Source organism: Aedes aegypti, chromosome 3 (assembly GCF_002204515.2).
Source record: "Aedes aegypti strain LVP_AGWG chromosome 3, AaegL5.0 Primary Assembly, whole genome shotgun sequence".
NCBI lineage: Eukaryota > Metazoa > Arthropoda > Insecta > Diptera > Culicidae > Aedes > Aedes aegypti.
The window spans coordinates 1,745,417-1,772,906 of record NC_035109.1 but is presented as its reverse complement, the minus strand read 5'-3'; the positions used below and the strand labels follow the sequence as shown (position 1 = coordinate 1,772,906).

Here is a 27,490-nt window from a genome sequence, read left to right as displayed (position 1 = left end):
CGACAGCCAGCCAGTGGATTGCGAAAGGGCGTATCGAGTGTAAACAAACGGTTCGAATCTTGTTGATTGGAAAGATTTAGGTGATTTGAAGCGGAAAAAGTGATTTTGTGGGTTGGAATTTGATGATAAATCGAGTGAAGGTGGTATTTTTGGTTTGAGTGGTGGGATTTGCGATTGGAATAACGACGACGGATTGGCGTTTTTTGAATTTCGGTGCCGATTGACGCGCTTGGCCCTTTCAAAAAGACAACCGTTATTTTACGTAACCAAATCGATAGATGAATGACGTCACATCTGTCAAAGTTTGTTCCACGGCCTAAATTTTTTCCTCTTTATTCCGCGATGAGTAGTTTGTCGTAAAGCGAAGGAAAGTAACAATTTCGGAACGAAATATCGCGAAAACAAGCGTGAATTACTAGTTTCTGGTGTGGCAAATCCGTTCCGGGACCGGAGAACATTCGGTGCAGTGTGGAAGAAAAGTCGGATCGAGCAAAATTCGGAAAAGTGTCCACGACGACGTCTGGCTGCTCGAGAGCTGTGACATTTTTTGTGCAGCTCTATTATAACCTATATTTTTCTTGCTGCTGCTGCTGGCTGAGGAAGTTTTGATTTTCTCTCCTGGCGACGAAAGAAACGTCGACCATCATCATCAACCATCATTGGAAGCAAATCTCAAAGTGCAGCACACTGATAGATGTGGTGCGTGTACAAATTGGAAGTGAATTTCCTGTAATTGATGATTCAACTCGCAATGTAGACATGGTAAGTACCAAAAAAAAAAAATGGAAACTGCTTTGGGATCCGTGGGGGGAACTGTGGAAATATGCCGCGTAGACGTAGACTGTGACCTTCGGGAAGCGGAACCACGGAACGGGACACACGTACCTTATGGTGAGGGGAGGGGGGGATTCAGTGCGAATTCGGAACTGATAACAATTGCCTCTTGATGCCAATTAACGCAAATGGGGAGTTTCCGGATGCATTCCAAGCGTTCATTCCGTGTGCTTTGAAATGTCACTCGAAGAAGCACCGTTCCTTTCGCCCGAATGAGACTACCGAGGAGATTCAATTTCTAAAACGCACTTGTTTGTGTGGACCGATTTCTATTTGTATTTGGCTGGCTATCAGCTTTTGAGCTTCATGGGATTGCAATCAATTGGATTTACTAGATTTTATTGACCTTGCTTGCTTCCCGGAATCGTGTACGTAATTAGGATTAGGGTGATGGGCACTCCTCTTATCAGACAGAAAATCCGGCAGGTTCTCGTGCACTGATCTTTGTTTGATACGCAAATTTGGAGCGTATTTCATGTTCACTTACCTACCTTCCAAGCTAAGTAGGAATCCGGATTGTCTGGATTGCCTGTGGAGTGACAAAATAAATCATGGCAAATTAGCACTGCTTGGTGCATTATTCCTTATATCTAAACTTATTTCATATTCATATTAAATTTGTGAATGAATAATAGTTGGAGAACAATGTATGATGTCACATTAGATATGATTATTGCTTAAACTCGTATATTTTAATACAGCATTTGAATAACGTAACTCACAAATCAAGACCAACAATTGAAAAGGCCTCAAGTCCAAAATGTAAACAAATCGGTTTTCTGCTGATTTCAGTGCCTATTCTCACTAAAACATTCAACAGTCATTTAAAAATATGCATAAAAGTTGAAATAATAACATTTTTCTAAAAGGCCCCATCTCATTTTCCGCTAACCAGGATACTTATCGCAAATGCGGCCTTTTCTCAAAAAGGCCTCATTTCTATATCTGACGGAAACCGAGTTGAGGCCTGTTAAACATCAAAATTGCAATGTAGATTGCGAAAAACGTTCCAAATTCACTAAGTAGATCAGCTTTTACTACGGAGCGACTGCTCCATATATTATTTTATACAGTGGTTGTCTAAAAGGCGAACATTATCGGGTTCCTGTAGACTGATGTATTTTGTATCATACTACCTAATAACACCTGTGTCAGCCTGTCTGTACTTCACAAATTATCAACAAAAACACGATTTGGTTTCAATTGCATGAAAAATAACGTGCAATTGCAATATTTTTTCAAGTGAACCAATATTTCCATACATTTTCTCGACGACAAACTCGCGTAGCACATACATAATGTTCATGGATGACGAAGGGTTCAATCAATCACATATTTCAAGCGTAATTCTTCAATCCGACGTATCTGCAAAAATAAACAAACCGAGATTTGCTTTGTATGGGCTTGGCAAACGCATAATCTACATGTTGAGCCAACAAAAATATTGCTACAACCATTTTTCGATTTTTTGAAATAAATTTCAATTTTGCCCTATGTGCACTTTACTCAGTGTTTTTAATTTGGCTACATACACCTTGTGTTTGTAAAGCGACTCAACTGTCAACATTTTCATGCTAGCACATACACCGTACATATGCTCATAGTAAAGCGACCTATATGCCGAATAAAAACATAAAATTTGAATCAGCAGATACGTCATACCGTTTCCGAATCACTAAACATGTTGGAAATCGAGAAATTCGGATTTCTACAATTGTAGCTAGCTGACGCGTCGGTAAACTGATGTGGAACATCATCAGTATTCGGTTCTAGACAATATTTCTTACCAAATTTCTCACAAGAACTGTTCTTCATCTACTTTTGTTACTCACAGCTCCGTCCGGTGCTCCTGTTAGTCGAGTTGAAATTGGAAACATTCGCAAACCAATATTCGTTGTAGTTGAACGTAGAAACTGTCAAATTAACGAACTCTATAAGGTTTTAAGGGAATTTGCAAACCGGTGTATGTGCAACTTCAAAACAATACTGGTGTATATGACGTGACGCATGTGAAAAACGAACTGTCAAACCGACGCATCAAGCAAGGTGTATGTATCAATCAAGGTATGGTATCGACGAATCATCATGGTGTATGTGAGCAGCACAAAGCAAAAGGGTTTATTCGATAATTTCACCAGTTTTTCAATCTAATCCAAACGAATCGGAATTGTGTGATAGTGGTTAGAAACAGTGATCTTTTTTTCAACTTGTAGAAGAAACAACAATAGAAAAAATGCAAAACATTTTAAATAGGATTTGAAATGCTTTACAATATATTGCATCGCATTTTTCTCGAATCCATCCAAATATTAGATACGCCTATTTGAAAAGTTATGCTTATTCTTTCTTTTGCTCAGAAACAACGAGCTACACACGTGGCTACCTATGGCTTTTAGGGCGTTATCTCAGAGTATGCGAGAATTCATATTTTAAATTTGACAAAACAAGATTACATTTTTCTCATTGTTTGCTTTTTGGAGATGAGGCCTTTTGATTTGTTAGTCTTGAAATGTAAATAAACTTAGTTCTATTTACCTAAAAGCATTGGCGTAAATAAGATGGAGAGGAGGGGTTGACCCCCAAAACTATGGCTTGGCTTCCTCGAAAAAACAAATGGAAGATTAATGTTTTGTTTGTTTGTGTATTTTCGACACTTTACTCCAGGGGGTGCACTCGCGTTTAGTGCCATACATGCCTTCATAGGGTTACCATCCGTCCTGATTTAGCAGGACATGTCCTGATTTTAAGGTTCTTTTGATGCATCCTGATTTATTTTTCATATTTTCAGATTTGTCCTGCTTTTTCAGAACAGATACTAGCAACCCCGAGATTTCATATCTTCGTTTTAATATTTTGATGCACCGCAAAGAGGGATTTTCTCCATCACATAATGTCTAATCAAAGTTTTTGGACTGATCCTTCATAATTGTTTCAGAGAATCGTGTAGAAAAAACTGTCGGTTTCCAAAGAAAATCTTTGATGGATTTCTCCCAAAAACTTTGATTAATTTTTTGTAGGACTCTTCATGAAATCCTGGCGAGATCCTTAGCGAATTCTTACTAGACCTTTATGGAAACTTTGATTACCATTTTATTTTTATTTTTTATTTTATTTTTTTTTTCGATTAGCATTTTTATGAAATTCTTAAAAAGATTCTTAGCATATTCTCTGTATTACCACGATTCGAGGAATGCTACCGACCGTTATTTTCTGACATCATTATGTCTTATAAATCTCCCAAAAGGTTCAAGGTTGTAACGGTACAAGCGGAGTACCGAACGATCAACTCAAACAAGCAAAGAGACGTCGAGAGCGGACAGTGTTGGATTGAACCGTGTCGTGATCGGTCGCCTTTTTTGTTATCACTCACCTGTTAAAACTTATCATTAAGTCGAAATAAATATAACTTTGTTTTCATGACGTACACGAAATGTTTCAAGGTGAATTTCATTTAAGTTTTTATTAGAGTATGAAATATACCTGGCTGTTTTTGACATTAATTTAATTTAGTTATTACCTAGCAAAATTTTGATCAGGCACTAAACATTTTTTTAAATCATTGTTAACTTTTTGCAATAATCTGCAGGATTTCGTGGGATATTTAAATTGATATTTAAGAATTTGTACGTTTTCTCATACCTGATTATCAGAAGTATCTCGTGATTTGACATTACAAATCCTCGACATTAAAAATGGAGAAAAAAAAATTTGAAAATGCTATTGGGAATTGGGAATATGAGTCATATTTGGAATTTGAGCTAAAATAGAACTTGCACAGGTAGGGCCGGATCCTATTCTTGGCGCTTTTGATTCACTTTGTCTGTGGAATTTTTAAAAGCCTCATATTTGGCCACAACATGCATCGTACTAAAATGATTTTTATTGCAAAGCGTCAGACATCTCGGCCGAAAATAAAAACCAATGCCAAAGCACCTTGAGTTGTGAAAATTTTTAAATATCCTGATTTTGAGTCTTCAGGAGATGGTCACCCTATGCCTTCATGATACAGGATCAATACCAATTTTCTATTTTATTTGTAAATTCATCGTTTGACAGGGAATAGCAATATGTCTTTCATGTTCTCGATGTTCAAATTCTTCGAATCATGTTTTAGGATTGACAGAATTGGTTTGAACCATTTGTACAAATTCTAATATAAGCTTCGATATTTTGTGGTCAATTAGGATAATTAGCCCATTATTGCGGTACAGGTATGTTTCGTTTTTATCAACACGATTGGCAATTTTCAGTTGACAAAAACGGAATAATTTTCTTACACAAAATATGTTACAAATTTTAAAATACAATTGTAGTTTTGCCAGGATAATACACAATTTCATCGGGTCTACCCCGTTTGGCATAATGCCGTTTGGCATACAGGCATAATAGCTGTTTGGCATAATGCCATTTGGCATAACAGTCGTTTGGCATAAAGGTGAAAAACATTGAATTAAATCAAATTCTTTCCATTAAGCAAAGGGATGTGGAAGAATTGCTCGCAATCGTACATTCCGTTGTCAGTTATTGATAGGCCATACTTGTAATCTTCATTTTTCAAGGAAACCAATATCCAATAAAGCTCTTTTAGAATTACATCATACATGACTTCCGAGAGTCATGTCCGGGATATTATAAGGCAGTTTTAGCAAAAAAAAACTGTGTCCTACGCCTAAGTTATGCCTTGTTATTTAAAATAAAAGGAACATGATATTTTATGTCGCATCTTATGGTCCCGTATACTACTGTATCACTGCAGTACCTTTCTTTTTAAATTATGCCAAACGACTGTATGCCAAACGGCATTATGCCAAATGGTATTATGCCAAATGGTATTATGCCAAATGGCATTATGCCAAACGGGGTAGACCCATTTCATCATATAAATGCACAGTATTGATATTCAGGAGCTGTGATAAGCATTAAGATTGTTCATTCGTATAAGTTCGTAAATAAAGTTATTAGGGTCCTAAAATTTTTAATGAAATCTTTTTTTAATTTCATAAGACGAAAGACCATGATCTTGCAACCACTCTAGAATTTTTTCCTGTTCAAATAACGGTTATACAGTGGGATTCCGTTTTTGGCAACAAAATCGAAATTTTCAGTTGCCAAAAACGGAACCGTGCCAAAATCGGAACCCATTTTTTCTTTCAATTCGAAGAATATTATTTGGACGTCATCACATCATAATTATGGATCCAAATGATGGTCAGACTTCCAAATAATCCATTTCGAAGCGGATTTCCGTAGGAGTGGGCTATGCTATAAATTTATAGACCTGTCATGTTTATTGTGACAGACGCTCCACACACTTTTGATGGCTGAAGTATTTTCAATGATATTTTATAAGATTTATGCATACTATTTGTATATAAAGGCCATGTAAAAACAATAATCGCATAAGTGACCTTCATTCTAGAACTGGACAATTCCATAAAATAGTTGAAGAATACAGAAATACAATACTTTTCATTAGAAACGTATTAACAAAAAAGTTCTGGGTGTTACAAAACATAATGATTTTTTTTAATTCAATTTACATAACATAACATAACAGTTTGTCTTTTAAGTCCAAGCGTCAAATTTTACAATGACGGGATTGGTGGTCTAATGGCTATCGCTTCTGCTGCCAAATTTGACAATATACGATCAATTGAAAATGGCTCCTCAATTATGGTCTTTACATAGGGTGCCGGTACCATTGGTTGTAATGTACCAGTAGATTGGACTATGCAATAAACGTGCATTTTTCGATATTAACGACATGGGCTATTTTTGGTGGATAGATCGTCTCTAGTTTAGTCAATTGGCCAAATTTCAGCTTTTAATTTTATCAAAAAGTCATATAAATAATTAAGTTTATGCAAAAGAATTGCTCCCTTGCGCCAGTAGTAGCCGTCGTGTTCCAGTAGTGGATCAACGGATGGAAGCAGTTTTTAAAATGGATGTATAAACATGAAGAAAAGCCCCAGAGATGATCTTTATGCTTCATTCGAAATATATTAGTTGCTGTTCCGAGGGAAAAATGTTAAACCTATGTAAAAATTTATCATTTTGTTTAAAATTCCTTGTATCATTCCCGAACGTCTACTACTGGAGTACTAGCGCAACTACTGGAACACGTGTACCAATAGTGGCTCAAGCGATTTTATGTTTGAAAATGAGTTTTATCACTCATTTTATATTTTTCCCATATATTAGAGGATGAAATCTTTCTGTTGACGCAAAAAGATCTCTTTTAAGCCTTTTCGTTATTTTGTTATGATTTTTTATAGCTTAGGTAGTCCACTAATGACACCGGCACCCTAGTATGGTATCTTATATAAAATGATTTATAACAATCAAAAGAGCACACAGAAATAGCTGAGATCAATCAAAAAATACAAACACTATAATATTTATCGAAACAGAATATTGACTAAGCATTTATTTGAATTTTCCACAGAAATATGGATGGAAAATTCTTCTAGAAATAATTGAAAAATTGTTTAGAACAGTGATGCTCAATATCTTAAACTGTGGTGGCCCACAATTCCGTAGAACACACAAATAAGCTTCTCATCACTTCAATTTTAAATGAGTTTCAGAAGTTGAGCTTGCATATTATAAACTAACTATATGAATCCAACAGATATTCTCAGGGTCCCGCCATGAAACCCTTACAGCCCGTTAATAATCTTTAGGTGTCCGTTACTGCCCCTCTTTGCACAACAGTCCCATGTTGAAAAACGACAAACTGAGAAAAAGACGATTGAAATGTGGAAACAATTTCGCTTCATTTTGAGTCTTTATTTGGTTTAAAATGTGTTAAATTTCTACATATCACTGTTTGTTGAGTACACGAACAAACCCAATAAATTTCTTTTGAATTCAAGTTGAAAATTTGCCTTAAAATACAGAAAAATCGTAGCGAGACTGTTATGCGATTATATACAATATAATATACCAATGTATTTACATACCAGTCGCATCATGTTCATCGGCTCGTTCGACAGCTACTAAAAAAAACTCATTGTTATTAATGCATTGGTTGTTTCATTTGCTATTTATGTTCTTTGGCCGTAAACATTTAGTTATTATCGTACAGTCAACTCTCCGTAACTCGATGTCAAGGCGATTATCGAGTTAAAAAAATATCGTGTTAAAGAACACAAAATCAGGGTAACTTTGGTTAAAGGGCATGAAAACCATGAAAACCCACATTTACTACACGTTTTATAACTCGATATCGAGATACGGAATAGCGAGTTACGGATAGTATACTGTATGTCCATGGATTAATCACCAGATAAAAAAATAGGATTGAATGCTTTCTCAAAACACACGCACGCTATGTCTGAACCAGACGATTATAAAATTCGAATGTAGGGGCAATGGGGGCAATATGAGCCACCCCGGTTTTGACCTCAAAAACAGAGTTTTAATGTCTAGTGTCATTATGATCTGCTAAAGGATGCCTCAAATAGCCACCACAATGAAAACCGTAAGAATATTCGTTTGAACACTTAAGATAGTTACAAAAATGTACAAATTAGTCCTTCGTCGTGAAAAGCTCATAATTTTGGCAGTTTTTAATTAAGCCTATATGACAATTATATTTATAATTCTGGTAAATTTTACCAATTCATTGAAACTTCTGATCATAATGAACAGTTCGTGAACGAAATTAGATTTGTTCGTAAACAAAATTATTGAAAAACAATATATTATTTTCAAGATGAAGAGGCGGGGCAAAATGAGTCACCTAAATTTAATCAAAACAAACGATGTTTTGAACATAAAAATGCATTGCCTAAATATACCAGATTATTCTTTTACTGCATAGTCATCTTTATGCACCATTACAAGTGGAACACTTTGCTAGAAAATACGTTGAACCAAGTATCGCAATTTAGTACTAGTATAACATGGTTTACTATGATTACAGTCACCCCACAGTTATGGATCAGCTAAGGGTCATTTTTTAAAGTAAAATATGATTACAAATCATGGTGACCTTGTACAAAACAAAATTAGCCGCCTGGCAATGCCGAATATAATTGTTTTTGAGGATACACATAAAAAATCGCGATTATTTACGAAAAAGTGTCGATTTCGATGGAAATTTCAAACGCTGTCCATCCCACAGAAGTGGATCAGTGGAACATGAGGGTCCTTATTATGGATCAAATCGACTCATACTATGGATCAGAACACTATAAAAGCAATTTATCTGTGAAGCAAACGAATGGTGTGTTAGTGAACGTATACGTTCCGGCGTTTCTTTCGGAATCGTCTTATCGATGATTCATAACTGTGGTATGGGTTTCAATGCCCCACAGATATGAATCAACGATTCTATGAATACGGATAACATTTTATTTCACACGGACGAATAAAATATGCTAGAAGTTGTTATGATTGATTGCAATGCTGTACAGATTTATGGTTCACCTAGATAAAATGTGTTCTGCGTATTTGCAAGTCTATTTGATAAGATATTCTCCGTTTAAGCCAACTTTGATCCATATCTGTGTGCTATCCATAACTGTGGGGTGACTGTATGTATCTTTAAAAAAATAAACCGCTAGAGTCAATAATTTCAAGCAAAGCTAATACAATTTCCTTTCCAATAATGTACTCTTCCCCACTAACTCTTCTCTATACTGTTTTGAATAAAACATCATTCGATTGAATGGGGTGGCTCATAATGCCCCATATGGTTGGTGATCACGTAGAAAAACATGGCTTTCCAAAAAGTTCCTGAAATAATTTGCAAGTTGATGTTAACATCATTTATCGACGTGACATGGAAAATAACATTTTAACCATAATTTCTGCTGTTTTTCTATGCATTCCATGACGTTTTCCTTAGGCGGCCCATATTGCCCCGATCACCCCTACATCGGATTTTTTCTCGCTAGAGTTTAGTATTTGGGTTATATTTTCATAATCGGAAAGTTTTAAAATATTCCATCGGGGAAATTTTGATTTTTTCACTTTTTAGCCATTTTTCATACTAAATTCCATGAAAATCAAGTTTTCAACGCATTTCCGCCCATACAAAATGTATGGAAAATGATACGTCATGATGTGGAATGCGCTTTCAGTCATGAGTCCCAGATGATCATCTTTTAGATAATGCAGAATTGGAATCCGATGGAAATGATTCGAGATGTTCCAGAACAACCTGATTCAGGACGAATCTAGCTAAAAAAGCTGTTATATGGGAGATCCAGAATGACGAAACAAATTTCTTCAGGCAACATCTGTAAGCCTTGACCGCAGATATAAAATACATTGGCTCGTGGGATGTGCCGAGTCAAAGTCTTTCTGTATTTTCCCAATAAGCAGATGAAGAAGACGATAATTGCTGATGGTTTTTATATGGAAATCTTGCTTTCGCGTAGATTTTTTTTTTCACACTTACAAGCAAGTAGTCCTGAAGTCAATTTTACCAGTTATCGAAAAACGCAAAAATAAGGTTCAGTTCGATTGGTTCGATATTCCTGAGCACCAGCAAAGAATCATTACAAAATTTAAATGAAAAATGTAGAATGAACTCTATTTTATTTTATTTTTTGTTCCACCCAAATGGTTGACTACGGACATAAAAGAAGATTAATATTTGTATAAGCCTTATCTAAAATGAAAATCTGTAATGTAATCGTGATTGAAAATACATAATAATGTGTGATATCCACTTATTTAAAAATATTTTCGAAACAACGTGAATACATAACATTTACCATGCCGTAAGCAAGTGTGTATTAAATACAGTCAAACCTCCATGAGTCGATACCTGAAGGGACCATAGATTCATGGAAACATCGAGTCATGGAACAGAAATGTTTTGGAAAGCTGTTTGCGCGAATCATCATAGTTACCATGAAATTTTGTTTAAGTATGGTTCCATGAGTCATTATTAAGACATAGAACATCGACTCATGGAGGATTCACTATATAATTTATTTCCCTTTACTTCGTTACACATCAGTGAATAACTAGTAGTACCGAGAGACCGTATGTAGTACTGGAAGTGGTACCCATTCCAAGCCCGGCCACTATACGGACTTTGATGTGATTGTTATGGGGCGGTCCATTAATTACGTAAGGGGTTATGGGGGGAGGGGGGGTTTGAGATTTCTTACGCGCCATACAAATTATTTGTAATTTTCATACAAAAAATCTTACCATGGGGGGAGGGGGGGCCTAAAAACCTCCAAAATTGTCTTACGTAATTAATGGACAGCCACTATGCGAATATTTTCAAGATGGGACAACACAAGTGGGGTTTGTTTTTGTACAAGTTAGGAACAAAGGCTACTTTTTTAGCAGTTTTTATCGATCTTCTGACGATGTTGAGTTGATTTATGCAAAAAACGCAAATCGATCAAAAGTCGACATGGGACTGTTATGCGATTATGGGCAGTTTAGAGCTAAGAGAATTAAAAAAAAATATTTGCACCCATTATAACCGCGTTTTTTAAACTCGCTCTTCGCGACGCACTAGCTGCCGTTATACGCATAATTGTCCCATGTTACTTTTTGTGCATTTTGACTTTTTGTCATCAAACAGTTTATTTTTACGTATAGTTTTAGAAAACACCCACCAAAAATTAACTTTGTTCGGAAACTCAATTAAAAGCAAGCCAAGTCATTTTGTCCCATTGTTGAATTTCCACGCATAACTGTCCCACTACTGTATTTCTACGCATAACTGTCACACTACAATTCGCTGCGCTGAACTCGAGCAAAATATTCAGTAGGCAGTTTTGAATTAGCTGGTGTTTGGGAAAATCGTTTTGAACATCTTCTTATGTTGGATTTACATCCCATGTGGAACACAACCCGTTTTATATGCTTGAATTATCGGGATGCATTCATCATTCATGCGAGCCTGACGTCAAATTTGATTGAAATTTTCAATATCAAAATATTATTTCCCATCCGTTTTTCAATGAATTTCAGTTGAATTTTCAGGGTCGATCACAAAATTCTTCTAGTTTTTGAAACCATGGTCATGGATTAGAAATTTATCGTAATTTTGGATTCATCACGGGAAGTACTGAAATAATCCCACTTGAAGAATCAGTAACCACTTTAATTTCGAGTGGCTGGCTTGCGACAAACCAACTTCAGTCTAAATAAAAATAGTTCGACCTATATTGGATGACTTGGTCACATGCTGGGTTGTTCCGTATACCGGTACACTGGTGGAAGTGGCCATTATATTGGCGAATATGAAACCTGGCTTGCGACATATCAATGTCAAAGGTGGTTCAAATCAAGTCTTAAGGTGGTTCAAATGTATTTGAACGACTTGACCACATGTCGGATTGTTCCGAATTCCCGGTTCCCTGGGGGAAATGGCCACTAAACTGTCGGTTCTGAAACCTAGCTGGCAACATTAAACTTCATAAATTCCCAAATCAAGGCTAAAAAAGTGTAACTCAAAGGTTCTTGGATTACGTGATAACATGCCAGGTTGTTTTGAATACCCTGTTCCTCAGAGGAAGTGGCCATTATATTGGCGGTTCTGAGACTTGCGACATATCAAACGTGATGAATTTGCAAATCAAGTCAAAAGAAGAATAGTTCAAGAGGTTTCAGATGACCTGACCACATACTGGGTTATTACGGATAACTGGTTCTTCGGCGCAAGTGGCAAATATGTTGGCGGTTCTTAAACTTAATTTGCGATGTATCAAATATCATGATTTTGAAAACCAAGTCCAAAGAAATGTCAAATCGTGTGATGATTTGTATCGTGATTTTTGAGTTAAATATTAATTCCGCAGAATAACCTTGAATTCGCAGATGCTGTCAAGCATGTAGCTGGAAGAGTCGATATAAACTCTCTAACTTACTCATCCACTCTTTCATTCACTAACTCATACATTGTCTCATTATCACACATACAGAAAACTTTGCTTTCCATCTCATACTATGAAATCGTATTTCTTCACTTCCCCACACGTGGCTCCGTTTGCAGGGTGTTCATCCATCCGGGAAATCCGGGAAAAGCGGGAAAAACCCGGGAATTCCAATTGACCGGGAAATAATCCGGGAAATTGTAGAACACACCGGGAAAAATATGTATTCCCAATATAAGAATATCAATTGATTTGCCACAATATACACGACTACTTGAAACTCAAACTGGGCGCCCTCCACAGTATTGAGTCCTTCCTGTGCTACCCGGAGCAATAGTGCAGGTGACCTTGTGTTTCTCCGAGATAATCGGCTGCCCTTCTTCAGTCTCTATCCTGAGGCTTAATAAGGGTGGGATTATGAATATGTTGACATTTAATTTAAATTATCACCTATATGGATTCGCATTATGCGTTTTACACAGTGTATTCTGTGCTCTTTCGCCTTTGGCGACTTTAAATAGATACCGATCTGGTTTTTTCGTTGCTGGTCTTTTTCGTGCTGAGATTGCAAAAAGCTTAATCCTGCCTAGTTTGGGTAGTGGCTACGGTTAGGTTAGCTCAGATCAATCTACAGCATAAAAGAACAGCAACGATCAATCTTTGCAGACTCATGCAAAATGGTGCAGCCCAAGTGGCGCTAGTTCAAGAACCCTACTTTCGTAGAGGGAACTTCTATCTAGGTAACCTTGTGGACCCAGTTTTTGCTACTTTTAGCAAGCTTGAAATGGCAAACTCGCGCTCCATGCCCCGCGCATGCGTGCTCGTTAATAAAGCAATCGTTGCTACACTCATTTCTGAGTTAACTACCAGAGATGTATGTGCTGTCACAATCGATGTTTCTGTTGGTGACCTCAACAGGAAGTACGTCTATTGTTCGGTATATTTACCACATGATGAACCATCCCCAACGGATGACTTCAAACGAGTTGTCGTACACTGCGTAACAAAAGGCCTTCCGCTGATTGTGGGCAGTGATGCCAATGCTCATCACATCATCTGGGGCAGCTCGGATATCAATTTGAGAGGCTCCAGTCTGATGGAATACTTAAGTAGTACAGACCTTGGATTACTTAACATAGGCAATCGCCCAACCTTCATGGTTTCTAATAGAGAAGAAGTGTTAGACATAACGCTCTGCTCGAATAGAATCAGTCACGAGTTGACGAATTGGCATGTATCAGATGAGGAATCATTATCTGATCATCGCTACATCTTCTTTGAACATTCAAATGTAACTGCGCAGACTTTGCGTTTTAGGAATCCCCGGTCAACAAACTGGGAACTCTACATTGAATTGGTTGCGACCAAATTTCATGGATATTCTCCGTCCATTGAAAATCCAAGTGATCTGGATGATGCCGTTGATACTACAACATCCTACATTATGGAAGCTTTTGAAGAAGCATGTCCTCTGCGGTCTGTAAAGACTACAAGAGGGACCCCATGGTGGAATTCCGATCTGACTAGACTCAGGAAACAATGTAGAAGGAGTTGGAACAGACGCCGTTCAGCTGGATCAGCGTCGTTCAAGTCAGCTCGCAAGGCTTACAAGAAGGCTCTTCGTTCTGCTGAACGATCCGGCTGGAAAAACCTTTGTACAAATGTTTCCAGTTTGAGTGAAGTCAGTCGGTTGAACAAAATTCTTGCAAAATCTAAGGATTTCCAAGTGAACGAAATTCGCTTACCTAATGGTGACTTTACTTCTTCCGATGAAGAAGTTTTAGAATGTTTATTCAATACACACTTCCCCGGATGTGTGGACATAGCATCTACGGATGAACCAAATGTCTTTTCATGTAGTTACGAGTCTCTGGCCTCGGCTCGCAGTATCGTAACTACTGAATCGATTCAATGGGCACTTAATAGTTTTGCCCCTTTCAAATCTCCAGGAGCGGATGGGATTTATCCTGTTCTGCTCCAAAAGGGATTTGAGTCTATCAAACATGTTTTGAAAAAGCTACTTGTAAGCAGTTTTGCTACCGGGTACATTCCCAAATCCTGGCGTGATATTACTGTAAAGTTTATCCCAAAAGGAGGACGTGCGTCGTATGAGGAAGCGAAGAGTTTTAGACCAATCAGTCTGACCTCTTTTCTTCTGAAATGTCTGGAACGCATTATCGATCATCACATCCGTGATGTTTATTTGGCAAACATGCCTCTTCATGTGAATCAACATGCTTACCAATCTGGAAAGTCCACTGTGACTCTCTTACACAAAGTTGTATACGATATCGAGAAAGCATTCGCTCAGAAGCAATCGTGCTTGGGTGTTTTCTTGGATATTGAGGGTGCCTTTGATAACGTGTCTTTCGATGCCATATTGGAAGCAGCACGAAACCATGGGCTACCTACAATGATTACCAATTGGATTCATCAAATGCTCAAAAACCGACATCTCTTCTCGACATTGCGTCAAGCAGCGATTCGAAAATTGAGTGTTTGCGGATGCCCCCAAGGGGGAGTCTTGTCACCACTTTTGTGGAATCTCGTAGCAGATACGCTATTGAGGCAACTCAATAATTGCGGTTTTCCAACACATGGATTTTCCGACGACTATCTAGCTCTGATAGTTGGTATGTGCATAAGCACCCTATTCGACCTGATGCAAAGTGCTCTTCAGGTAGTCGAGAGTTGGTGTCGCCAATATGGCCTTTCGGTTAACCCGAATAAAACATCTATTGTTCTTTTTACGGAAAGACGAAACCGCGATGGAATTCGACCTTTACGTCTTTTTGGCACTGAGATTAATGTGACTGATCAAGTAAAGTATGTCGGAGTCATTCTAGATTCCAAACTTTTATGGACAGCTCACATTGATTTCAGAGTCAAAAAAGCTTGTATGGCCTTCGGTCAATGCCGGCGAACCTTTGGTAAAACTTGGGGCCTCAAACCCAAATATATCAAATGGATTTACACAACAGTTGTTCGACCAATATTGGCATATGGATGTCTTGTGTGGTGGCAAAAGGGCGAAGTGAGAACAATCCAATCAAAATTGGGCCATCTCCAAAGGATGTGCTTGATGGCGATGTCTGGTGCGTTCTCTACAACTCCCACAGCAGCGCTCGAGGCCCTTTTCGACGTTGCGCCACTACACATATATCTTAAACAAGAAGCACTTTCTTGCTCTTACCGTTTATGGGTACTGGATCTACTGGAGAAAAATCCAGTGAATCGTAGATCTACACACACTTCGTTGTTTCCACTTTTGGTGAATTGGGACCAAATTGTCCTTGCTCCAAGTGATCTCACAATTGCTTGTAACTTTCCTTACAGGACATTTACCACACAATTCCCTTCACGGGAAGAGTGGACGTCTGGCTATTTGGAAAGAAGTATATCAAACAATATAGTATGTTACACTGATGGCTCCCTTCTTGAAGGTAGAGCTGGTGCAGGAGTATATTCTCGTGAGCTAAGGCTGAATCAGTTTTACTCACTTGGTAGAAACTGCACCGTTTTTCAGGCGGAAATATTTGCTCTTATGTGTGGAGTGCAATCAGCACTTCAACAGCGCGTGATGGGTAAAGTCATATACTTCTGTTCAGATAGTCAGGCTGCTATAAAAGCTCTCGCTTCGGCCAACTCAAGGTCGAAGCTTGTTATCGCATGTCGAACTCAAATTGAGGAACTGAATTCAGTCAACTCTGTAAACCTTGTATGGGTACCTGACCATTCTTCCATCGCTGGAAATGAATTGGCTGATGAGCTAGCTCGCGATGGAGCATCGCATGACTTCATTGGCCCTGAGCCGGCTATTCCAATTTCGAAGTGCTGGGTGAAGCTTCAGATAAACTCTTGGGCGGCAACTCAGCACAAGCAATATTGGAATAGTTTGGAGTCGTGTCGTCAAACAAAATTGTATATTACTGAGCCATCTCCAAAGGTGGCGAAGTATTTAACAAATCTGTCAAAGCAGAATTGCAGTCTCTTGGTCAGAGCGTTGACAGGCCACTGCCGACTCAACTATCACATGGCAAATATTCAGCGTGCTGACTCATTTGTGTGTGATAGTTGTGACTCCGATTATGGAACTTCGTATCACCTGATATGTAACTGTCCAGTTTTTGCGCAAATGCGATTCCAATTACTTGGTAAACACTTATTAAGTGAAACTGAATACAGAAGCCTGAATCTTCAGGACATTCTGTTATTCTTAACCCGCTGTGGTAATGAGCTATAGGCTCTCTTTACGCTCATGCGTTTTGCAGTGCCCTTTTTAGGGCGCTGTTCGAACCCATTGTGGTATGGAGCTACATGCTCTCATTTCGCTTATGCGATCTTCCCTCTTCAAGGGACCCCACTCCTATTTCCTCCCATCTTTCCCTTCCCTTTCCTCTCCCATCGGGTAGATGATGAAATAGGCTCAAATATGGCGATGGCACAAATCTCCCAACTGGTGGGGAACGTGCCTTTGGAGCCGGCCTTCTGATACCTGATAGAGTAGATTCAAAGGAGATCATATGAAACGTCATTGGATCCTTGAAAAATTCTAGGAGAGCATTTTTTATTCCCTACAATGTCTTGGTGAAATCCTTGATAGAGTTTCATTGAGATTTATGGCGAATTCTTAGTGAGATCAGTGCGGTAGTTCTTAGTGAGATCATGTAGATTTTAGAACAGATCCTTGGCTGATTTTCATTTAAATTCTTAGCAGATTCCAAGTGGTCACCGGGAAGCTAATATAAAACAATTGTTGGTACATTTTCTTGGGGGAACTTGATGTTTCCCTACTGAAAGCCTATGTTAAAATAAGTTAAGATTTTTCAAGAGTTCCTGTTTGGCGGATTCTTGGATGTACTCATTCTCAGTTAGAATTTGTGTGGATTACTAGCCTGACTAATACTTGATCTATGACAAAGGCCTTATAAGATCCTGAAGAGTCTTTGAACAGATAACTACATATTTGCAGTGAATTCTGACAGCCATTTTCTCTTAGGAGATCTCTAATGAATTCATGGTGAGATACTTTAGGTACCCTTGGCCAATCAGTTCTAAGGTGTTTAAACGTTGCTCTTATGTAGGACTATGGTTAATATTTAGATTTTGTCCTAACAGAAAATAAATACCTAGTGGAATATTATTATACCATCCTTTTTTTTTGCTTTTCACCAGATCCACAAATTTTAAGTAATTGTTTTTAGCAAACATTTGAATTGCTCTATCTAAAATATCGAAGACCTGTCTGTGAATTCCGGCGAACAACAACTTTGAAGAGAAGAAATTTTCTTTCATTACTCACCATCAGGAAAATTTTCTTTTCTTCGAAGAAAATACGTGCCGGAATTCGCCTACTTGTCTGAAAGTCATTTTTAATTCTGACAATTTTTGAAGTTTGCTTTAAACATCTTAAGTGTTGATCTTTTAGACTTTCCAATAAATCTTGCATATCTGTTTGTCCAAAACTCTTTCGAAATTCAAATCGATATTGTTTGGAACCCAAAGTATTTTAAAAATATCATTTAAAAAAATCATAAATGACTTAAAGTGACTTGTATTTTCGACAGATATGTTCTCTTCTTCATGAGTGGTTTTCTAACTACTCTTGGGCTTAAAATTAGTATCAAAACTTTTATAATTTGAGCGCATCTTACTGCAGACTTCCAGAAGATTTGGCTGACGAATCACCTAATGACGAAGGAAACAAATAGCCAAAAATTTGTAAATTTGCTTAGATCAAGTCCGGAATTCGAACATATGGTATGAAAAATAAACAATAAAGCTGCGAATGCTTTGCTTAATTCTGTAACATTCTAGAGCAAGGAGTTGCGGAATTTATCCCATTATTGTATCTGTTAGATTAGATTCTAATATCTGTTAAATTCTCTACTTCATTTATTCCAATATAAATGTAACTAAAATGGTATTGCTTATAAATTGTCAATTTTATACATAAAAAATGGAATGATATTGTAATGTGAAAAACAACAAAATTAAACACTTTTAAATTTATCGTTTACGGCTAATCGCTGAGTGGTCAGTCGTGTTACCCCTACATCATAAGGTAATGCGCTCTCGGCTAGGCATTGCATTTATAATAGAAAGCGTATTGTTTGGATGGACGTCTTTCTTCCGATAGAGGTGCGTTTTGCGAAAAAGGGCCACGTGATTATTGAGTTGACATCGAATTCAGATTGACTTCTGCGCCCATGAGTCCTTTCCTGGTGTAGGGGTAACGCGCCATATCTAGTGAACAGAGAGTCGTGAGTTCGATTCTCATACAGAAGACGTGTAACTTTTTTTTTGCAAATTTCTCATCAATTGCGAATTATATGTAATGTTTAGTTTTACGGTAGCTGTTCAACAATTTTTTAGTTAAATAAAATACGTAAGTGTTGGTATATACTTTACTAACAAAGTTCTGGAAAACGTCATGCCGAAGGATCATGATGTAACCCGGTTTGAAAGTTTTAGGCACCCGGGAAAAATCCGGGAATTGGAAAAATGATTTTGAATGGACACCCTGCGTTTGGTACATGTCACTTGAGCCTTCATTAGGTGCCTTAACATAGTCTTGAGGTTATACGTCCTCTACATTCGGTACAATATATACGTAAGAACGGTCTTCTACAGCAGTATGCTTAGCACATAATTGGTCACTACTTTCAGTGGGACTGTTATGCGTAGAAATTCACCAAAAACCTCGTATTTCTAGGCATAACAGTCCCACTTTGAATTTCGTAGCTAAATTTACTATTTTCCAGTAACACAAACTCTTGACTCTAATAAACACGCTATTCTTTATACTATTGTAAAGATTTCAATTTAATTTACCACACACCTGGTCAATACGAGGCCTAAATGAGTTAAAATCTTTAAACGCGTTTTTCTCGATTGCTTGTTTTAGAACATGGGACAGTTATGCGTATAACGGCAGCTAGCTTGTTGCGGGCTCGTTTTAAGATGAACGAAAAAGCAATACTACGAACGAATGGTGCGAAAACCGAGTTTGGAAAACTATGCATTGCAGATATGTAGTGTGATAACAATATTGTTAGTAAACTTCATCTCCACTTGTACATCGTCAGCAATAGCTGCTGTTTTGAATATTGCATCAATCATTTGTTGCAATCGTTCGGAAACAAAATCAAAATTAGAAGCAGACATTTTACCATTAGTAGGTATGTTTTTTCCGTTGTTCAAGGGGCAAATTCGAAACTTTGTGTACCCGCAGCAACATTGGCATTGGCATTGATATAATTCGAACGGTTACCTAAACCTACACACGCTAGCAAGAAAATTACTTTGTTGATGTCTAAGTTCTGTTAAAATTTTGGCAAATCCCCAGGCTATTCCATTAAGTAGAAAATCTCAACCCTGAAAACTAAGAAAATTCTCACCCATCAAGGTACGTGTTAAACGAGGATCCCGATTGGTGTATTCGCTAGAGAAACGTTTCCACAGTTCCGGGGGCCATGGATTGCTCTTATGATTGATCCAGACTCATGTTTGCAATTTCTTTCTTCCAGGGACCGACGACAGAGTGTTAAACACAAAACGGCAACGGCAGCAAATAATGCTTCTTTTGGTGTGACGTCAAATTTCCCGAGACCGTCGTAAAAATGCAGAGTGGAGGAGGACCATTGCAGCCGGGTCCGTCCGTAATGCGAGGACTAACGTCGGGAGCACCGACCTCTTCACAGCAGCAGTCCGAAATGCAGAAGATGCAGTCTCAACCTCCGTTGATGAATCAACCGTACCAGCAGCAGAATATGTTCCGAAGCGCTGGTGCGAACCAAAATACGCGTCCGCCGCGTGCCATGGTACCAGCGTTTGGTACAACATTTATACCGACCCTATACCAAATTCCATACGGTCCAAGAATGAATCAATGGGGAAATTATGGCTCGATGCCGGCAATGCCCTATTCGCAACAATATTTTGTACCCCCGCAACACATCATTTCCAATCAACATCAACAGAATCGACGCAATCCGGGCGGTGAAAACAATCTTGTTAATGTAAATAGCAACTATTCCGGAACACCTTCGAATGGAAGCACTAATCAGCTTAATCCGCTAACGACTATTCCGCAGATGCCGCAGGTTCAGATGCAACCAGGGCAACCAAATCAGCAATCGTCTCCGATGACGCATGATCTTCTTGTAATGCAACAAATGCATCCACCACCAGCTCAACATACGCCTCAACAAGGAGTACCTGGTGCCCCAGGTCAGACCCCAATGGATCAACATCAGCCAAATCCTGCTCAAGTCAATGTCGGAGCACCGCAACCTCATCATACGATGATGTCCCAATTGCAGCTCGCTCCTCACATGGCAACCCAGCAAGCAGCTCCGGCAACGAAAGTTAACAAAAAGAGAACACGTGGTTCCCGAGCTATTCCAATTATCAATCCAGATACACACGAGGACGTTCTAGACAAGTATTACGACAATGATTCAGCAACACCTGCGACGTCCTCTTCGTCCTCTACAACGGTAGTTTCAACAAGTGGACCACCACCATCACTACCACCATCCGGAACCGTAACTTCAGCACCGCCACCAACGGCCAATTATAGCACTATTCCTCCAAATGTACCCCAAGTTCCACTAAATCCTCCAGTCGTAGACTCAGAATATGATAATTATCCGCCTCATCCTCACCAGGGAACACCGGAATTGCCAGGTGGCATGTTGCTGCATCATCAAGCACCACCCCATCTGCATCATCCACCGCCGAATCATCCTCCGCCACCACCAACCCACGTTCATCCCGTTCCTGGCCAAATGTACGACATGGGACGATCACCAGCCGGCCAGCAACAACAGCAACAACATGAGCAACTTGTCTACACTGGTGCCGGTGGCCCTTTGAAGACCGTTGTCAATCCACCACCACATCTTCCTCCACCGCCTCCACATCATACGGTGGTGGTTCCAGTAGTTCCAACAGCAGCTGAAATGACTACAGCCAGCGGAACTCCGGTAGTCTCTGCCAACGCCAATGCGCCATCGGTAGAAATCAAACCGTACCAACAGAAGAAGAAGAAACCAATCAGCGAACCGCCACCACCACAACCACAGCAAGTGATCCTTCAACAGCCTCCACCCTCGGTTCCACCACCACAGCATCCAATGCACCACCACCAACATTCTCTTCCAGCAAACATCAATCAACCACCACCGCCAATGACCGATACGATGTCCATTCCTTACGGTGCCGGTGGTATTCCGGAACGATATCGCACCTTCTCAGAGAAATCGATTGCCGAATCAACCCTTTCGACTGATGCGGAACCATTCGTTTACACTGGTCCCACCAGCATCAGCAGCAGCAATCACCATCAGCAGCAGCAACAGCAGCCGCCACGTGTAGAAGAAATGCCTCAACCTCAAGTCGTTATCGTGCCGGAAGTACCTCCCCCAATGGTAATCCCAATGGTAGTGCCGGAGCAGCAACAACAGGAAATCCCAGTTTCGCTCAACAAAACCGAAGTGGTGGTGGAAGAGCGAACAGCAGCCGCAGTAGATTCGCTGGTGGCCAGCGTGGAGAAACTTAGCGTAGTGGAAGATCAACCGGCGGCGGAAACCGTCGGCAGGAAGAACAAACAACAGAAGAAACGTACGGAGGAAGTATCGTCTGCTAGTGAGACTAGCAGCAAAGATTCAGGCAGTAGCAAAGCTCCTGCTACAACAATGGTAGTGGTTGAACAGCAGAAACCAGAACCAGTCGACGAAACCGATCGGTCTGCTGTTGTCTCAGTGAAGGAACCTCATCAGCAGTCCCAACAGTCGTCGTCATCGTCGTTAATTAGTAATTTAGTGGAACATAATACTAGTAAGTTAGATAATGATAATATTAATAATAATGTGGATTGCACCAGTACTACGATTACAACAAAAACCGATACTACAACAACTACTACTACTTCTACGACAGACAACAACAATGAAGCATTGTCGCCGATGGAAACGCAGTCCTCCACCACTCCACCGAAGCTGGTGGACGGAGAAAACAACGTCGAACAGCCGGAATTCGACGCCAACAAGAACGTTGTGGTAATGGTGGAGAGCCCAGTTGCCCCTCCGCCAGCTTCTGTGCCCTCGAAGGAATCCACCCCGGTCCCAACGGAACAGTCCTTGCCGACAGCTGTGGCAGAGGTCAAGGAACCATCGCCGGAAACGCAAATGGCCGCTCTCAAAGCTCCAGCAGCAGTGGTTCCCATCAAAAAGTCCCATTCGCTGACACTCATCGATTACGACCCGGGCCAATGGAGTCCGGACAATCCAACTGGCAAGAAAAAGTACTCCCGCGACCAACTGATGCAGCTGAAGAACTCGGCCCCGGCCCTAGAAAAGCCATTGAACTTGCCCAACTGTTTGGAGAGATCCAATCACAGCGGCGGCCACTCGATGGGAGGTTTGTACGGCAAGAGCAACTTCTCAGAAATGAACCTTATGCCGAACTTCGCGAAGGATCGCCTGATCGGTGGCAACGTGAACCAAATGCGTCAACCTTATCCACCGAAGCGGCCTTCCCAGCAGGGCAACCAATCCGGATCGCAACCCAACAAACAATCCCAACAGGGCATGAGCAAGACCGGTTCCAAAATCATTCGGCTTCAGCTGGATGAAGAAGTCAAACTAAACGAGTGCGAAAATGCTTGGCGTCCAAGTCATCTACTGCAGAACGACAACTCCGATGACGGCATCAAGAAAACGGAAGAGCTGTTCAAGAAGTTCCGCTCCGTACTGAACAAACTAACCCCGGATAACTTCGACAAGTTGGTCCAACAGGTGAAATCATTCGTAATCGACACCGATGATCGTTTGGACGGTTGTATCAAGCTGGTCTTCGAGAAAGCCATTGCCGAACCGAACTTCTCCGAAGCTTACGCCAAGATGTGTAAGGAAATAGGAACGATAGCTATAGCGCCCTCCGAGAAGCGCGCCGTCTTCAAGAACCGTCTGCTGTCTCAGTGTCAGGCCGAGTTTGAGAAACGCCGAAACGATCAGACTTGTGCCATTCGTGACAATCGCATCAAGCTGGAAGCGAACAAAAATCTGGCGAAACAGGAATTCGAAGAACTGAAGGCACAACTCGAGGAGGAAGAACAAAAAGTGCGGCGAAGAGCCGTCGGAACGGTTCGATTCATCGGAGAGCTGTACAAGCACGGTCAGCTAACCTCCAACATTATGCACTTCTGTATCAAACAGTTGATTGAGAAGGACAGCAAAGACTATGACGAAGAGACACTGGAATGCCTGTGTAAGCTTCTAACCACCATCGGTTCCAAGATGGATAAGGAGAACACCCAAAAAATGGTTCCATATTTCGAAAAGATGGGTGAAATTGTTCGGAATAAGGATAAATATCGAATCAGCAGTAGGATTCGGTTTATGATTCAAGATGTGATCGATTTACGTCGAAACGGGTGGCAACCAAGGCGACAGGACCTCAATCCGAAGACGATGAACCAGATCCAGAAGGAAGCGGAGACTGAACAGCTTCAGATTAACATGAGTTATCTGCCTCGAGGTGGCGATATGGGCCGAGGAGGTCGGGGTAATATGCAAGGCGGCGGGGGCGGCGGTTCGAAGATGTCCGGATCGATGGGTTCCGGTGGCTTTGGCCAAGGTTCGCTCGGACGGGGCGGAAATCAAGGTTCGATGAAGGGCGGTCGGATGCAAACCGACGACGATGGATTCCAGCAAATTTCGACCAATCGAAACAACCGACAGCAGCCGTTACAAATTGATCCGAAGAAGATCAACCTTCCCAGCAGTTTGGACGTTACGGCACGGCTTGGATCGGCAGCTAACTATCAGGGCTGGAAGAACAACAGCAACATCTTTGCTGCTCTCAACGCCGAAGAGAACCAAAGCGGAGGTGGAGGTGGAGGCGGCGGCAGCAGTATGATGGACCGTGATGGCGACCGGAGAGATCGGGATCGAGGTGGTGATCGGGACCGGAATCAACGTGATCGTGACCGTGACCGCGATCGGGACCGAAGCGGTAGTCATAACAAAAACTCAGGAAGCTACCACAAAGGATCGATGGAGCGAGAACGGTATAACCGATATGGAAGCAGTAGTAGTCAAAATGATGATCGAATGAACCGATCGTCACGTGAACCATCGTCGGGCAGCATGCGACCGATGAGTGGCCAGCACAGCAATAGCCAAATGCATGATCGCGATCGAGACCGTGGCAAAATGCCACCACAACAACAGCAGCAGCAGCCTCCATCGATGCAGGGACGATCGTCGCAGCAGCGACATATTCCACAATCGACGACTCCTCTACTAGGTAAAATGGGTCCACCAACTAGCAGCGGCAGTGCCCTTACGAAATCCGGCTCTGGTCAACTGTACCAACAGCAACCACTGCCTCAGTTTGCTATACCAAAGGATGTTCCAGTCCGAAGAAGCTTCCCAGAACCCGATAATGCGACGGAGACCAAACTGATGAAGTTCTCCAAATTCATAAACCTAGAAAGGGAACATACGGAGATCGAAGGAATCGTCCAGGTGCTTGAGCAATTCGAAATCAAACCTGAATACTACCACGCTGCCATTTACGAACTGTTTAAGGACAACATCGAGCGAGATCCTAAATCTCGTGAACTTGTCGGCCTTGTCGTGTCCCAGATGTTCGAGAAGAAGGCCATCACCAAGGCCGATTACTTGCACGCCCTCGAGGGAATGTTCCAGATGGCAGACGATCTGATTATCGATATACCTCAGCTGTACCAGTACCTTGCCTCATTCTATGTGACGCTTCTGAAACAGCGGTACATCAACCTGATCGATATCCGGAATGTAGCCCAATGCATTCTACCGCAATACGGTGCTTCACTACTGAAGCATCTGCTGCAACAATACGAAGCCCTCTACGGTAAGGATGCGACCGTAATGCTGTGGTACGAGTCATCTCTCAATCCAACCGATTTCATCAAAATGGGCAACACCGAAGCTGAGAAATACCTGACTGAGGCCAAACTGGGCTACCTGCTCGATTCCAGCAGTAAAGCCCTCGATATGGAAACCGTTGGCACGCAAATCAAACAATTCCTGAAAACGAACGTCATGTTCATGGAGATCTTCAACTGGATTTCCAGCTACGTCGGCCCAGAGCGTGTCACTTCTAACGAGTTCATTCGGACCCTTACGAGGGCCGTGATAGAACACTGTATAGACAACAAAACGAAACTGAACATCCCAGAGATGGGAAAGTGTCACCAAATCCTCCAGAAGTACATCGATAACAAAGCGGAACGGGAACTGCAGGCGTTATATGCGATTCAGCGGTTAGTAGTGGAACTTGAACATCCGCAGAATCTTCTACACTCCATACTGGAGCATCTGTGCGAAAATGATGTGATAAATGAAGGAATCAACCTCTGGGTGGATTCAAAGGATCCACTGGAACAATCCGGCAAGGGTGTGTGCTTGAAGGGGATCACGCAGTTCATGACGATGTTCATGGAGAATTCGAGCGACGAGGATAATTAATTCTGAACATGTTTTTTTTTTAAACGCGTAAATATTTGACTATTGGAAGAACATTATTATACCTACTAATGGATAATTGATAAAAATATAATGAATAAAATTAACGTTAAGAACAACATTTATTTACATATATATTTATAAATTATCAAATAAAGTATCTGGTGAACCACAAAAAAATGGGATGGTTTCTTCTTCAGCGGTAGTGCTTTCTTCGTCCAGTTGGGTGTCTGTTCCGTAAGATATGCCTGGGTTTCCTGCATTCGCCTATCGTTAATTTTTTCAAGGAAACTCAGGGGGTTCTTCCGAATGTCGTTGATCTCTACCTTGTTTTTTTGCTGGGCTGTCACTTCACAATTCAGTATCAGTTATTGAAGTTTCCGTAAGCGTCCCTCGTTTTAGCGCATCGCACAGTGAGACGAAAAAAAGTAAGTATTGATGACCGTACAATTCGTAGTTCCTACTCCGTGATTGTATGTACAATTTCGATAATTCCAAACTTAGCAATGTCACTAGCGGCGCCGGCCATGTTCTTACGGGTATCGGACAGGAGGGAAAGGAATGTTAGTGTGAAGTCCATTGCTACTAGATACCGTGATCGCATATGTATTTCCATGGTTTTCACAGGAAGGAGTTTTGTTAGTGGGAGGGATCAAAAGCTACATGATCAGGATTCACCTGAGTAATGCGATTCATGTAGGTTCAGTTTAAAAAATATCTATCATTGCGTCGACAATTTTAATGTCGAACTATTCAGAGGTTATTTTTAAGGGAATGCTATAAAAAAGTATGTACGTGTATCTCAACATTTTATAAACCAGGAATAAGGTATAGGGGCAATGGGGGCAATATGAACATACGGGGCAATATGAGCCACTCCGGTTTTGACCTCAAAAACAGTATTTTAATGTCTAGTGTCATTATGATCTGCTAAAGGATGCCTCAAATATTCACCACAATAAAAACCGTAAGAATATTCGTTTGAACACTCATGATATTTACAAAAATGTACAAATTTGTCCTTCGTTATGAAAAGCTAATAATTTTGGCAGTTTTTAATTAAGCCTATAAGACATTTATATTTATAATTCTGGTAAATTTTACCAATCCATTGAAACTTCTGATCATAATGAACAGTTCGTGAGCGAAATTTGAGTTGTTCGTAAACAAAATTATTGAAAACCAATATATTATTTTCAAGATGAAGGGGCGGGGCAAAATGAGCCACCTAGATTTAAACAAAACAAACGATGTTTTGAACATAAAAATGCATTTCATAAATAT

The 27,490-nt window shown here is 40.3% G+C and overlaps 2 protein-coding genes across 5 annotated transcripts in view; both read left to right on the top strand.

The window, feature by feature from the left end:
- The window catches only part of LOC5568557 (probable 4-coumarate--CoA ligase 1), an 84,729-nt gene that overhangs the window by 19,631 nt on the left and 37,608 nt on the right, over positions 1-27,490 (top strand). The window lies entirely within an intron of this gene.
- On the top strand, positions 12-26,386 carry LOC110679365 (eukaryotic translation initiation factor 4 gamma 3-like). 4 transcript variants are annotated; one of them, XM_021853781.1, is made up of 3 exons: positions 12-762; positions 20,219-21,289; positions 21,362-26,386. In XM_021853781.1, exons 2-3 carry the CDS (start codon positions 20,312-20,314, stop codon positions 26,207-26,209), a joined length of 5,826 nt encoding a protein of 1,941 aa, XP_021709473.1. In that variant the 5' UTR covers positions 12-762; positions 20,219-20,311; the 3' UTR covers positions 26,210-26,386. The 4 variants fall into 4 exon arrangements, with proteins under 4 accessions (XP_021709473.1, XP_021709472.1, XP_021709475.1 ...); XM_021853783.1 differs by having other exon boundaries at positions 13-762; positions 20,219-22,532; positions 22,635-26,386; XM_021853782.1 differs by having other exon boundaries at positions 14-762; positions 20,219-20,710; positions 20,786-26,386.

Excerpts from the sequence above, each read along its gene's own strand:
- LOC110679365 (XM_021853780.1), top strand. The coding sequence starts at position 20,312 with ATGCAGAGTGGAGGAGGACCATTGCAGCCGGGTCCGTCCGTAATGCGA.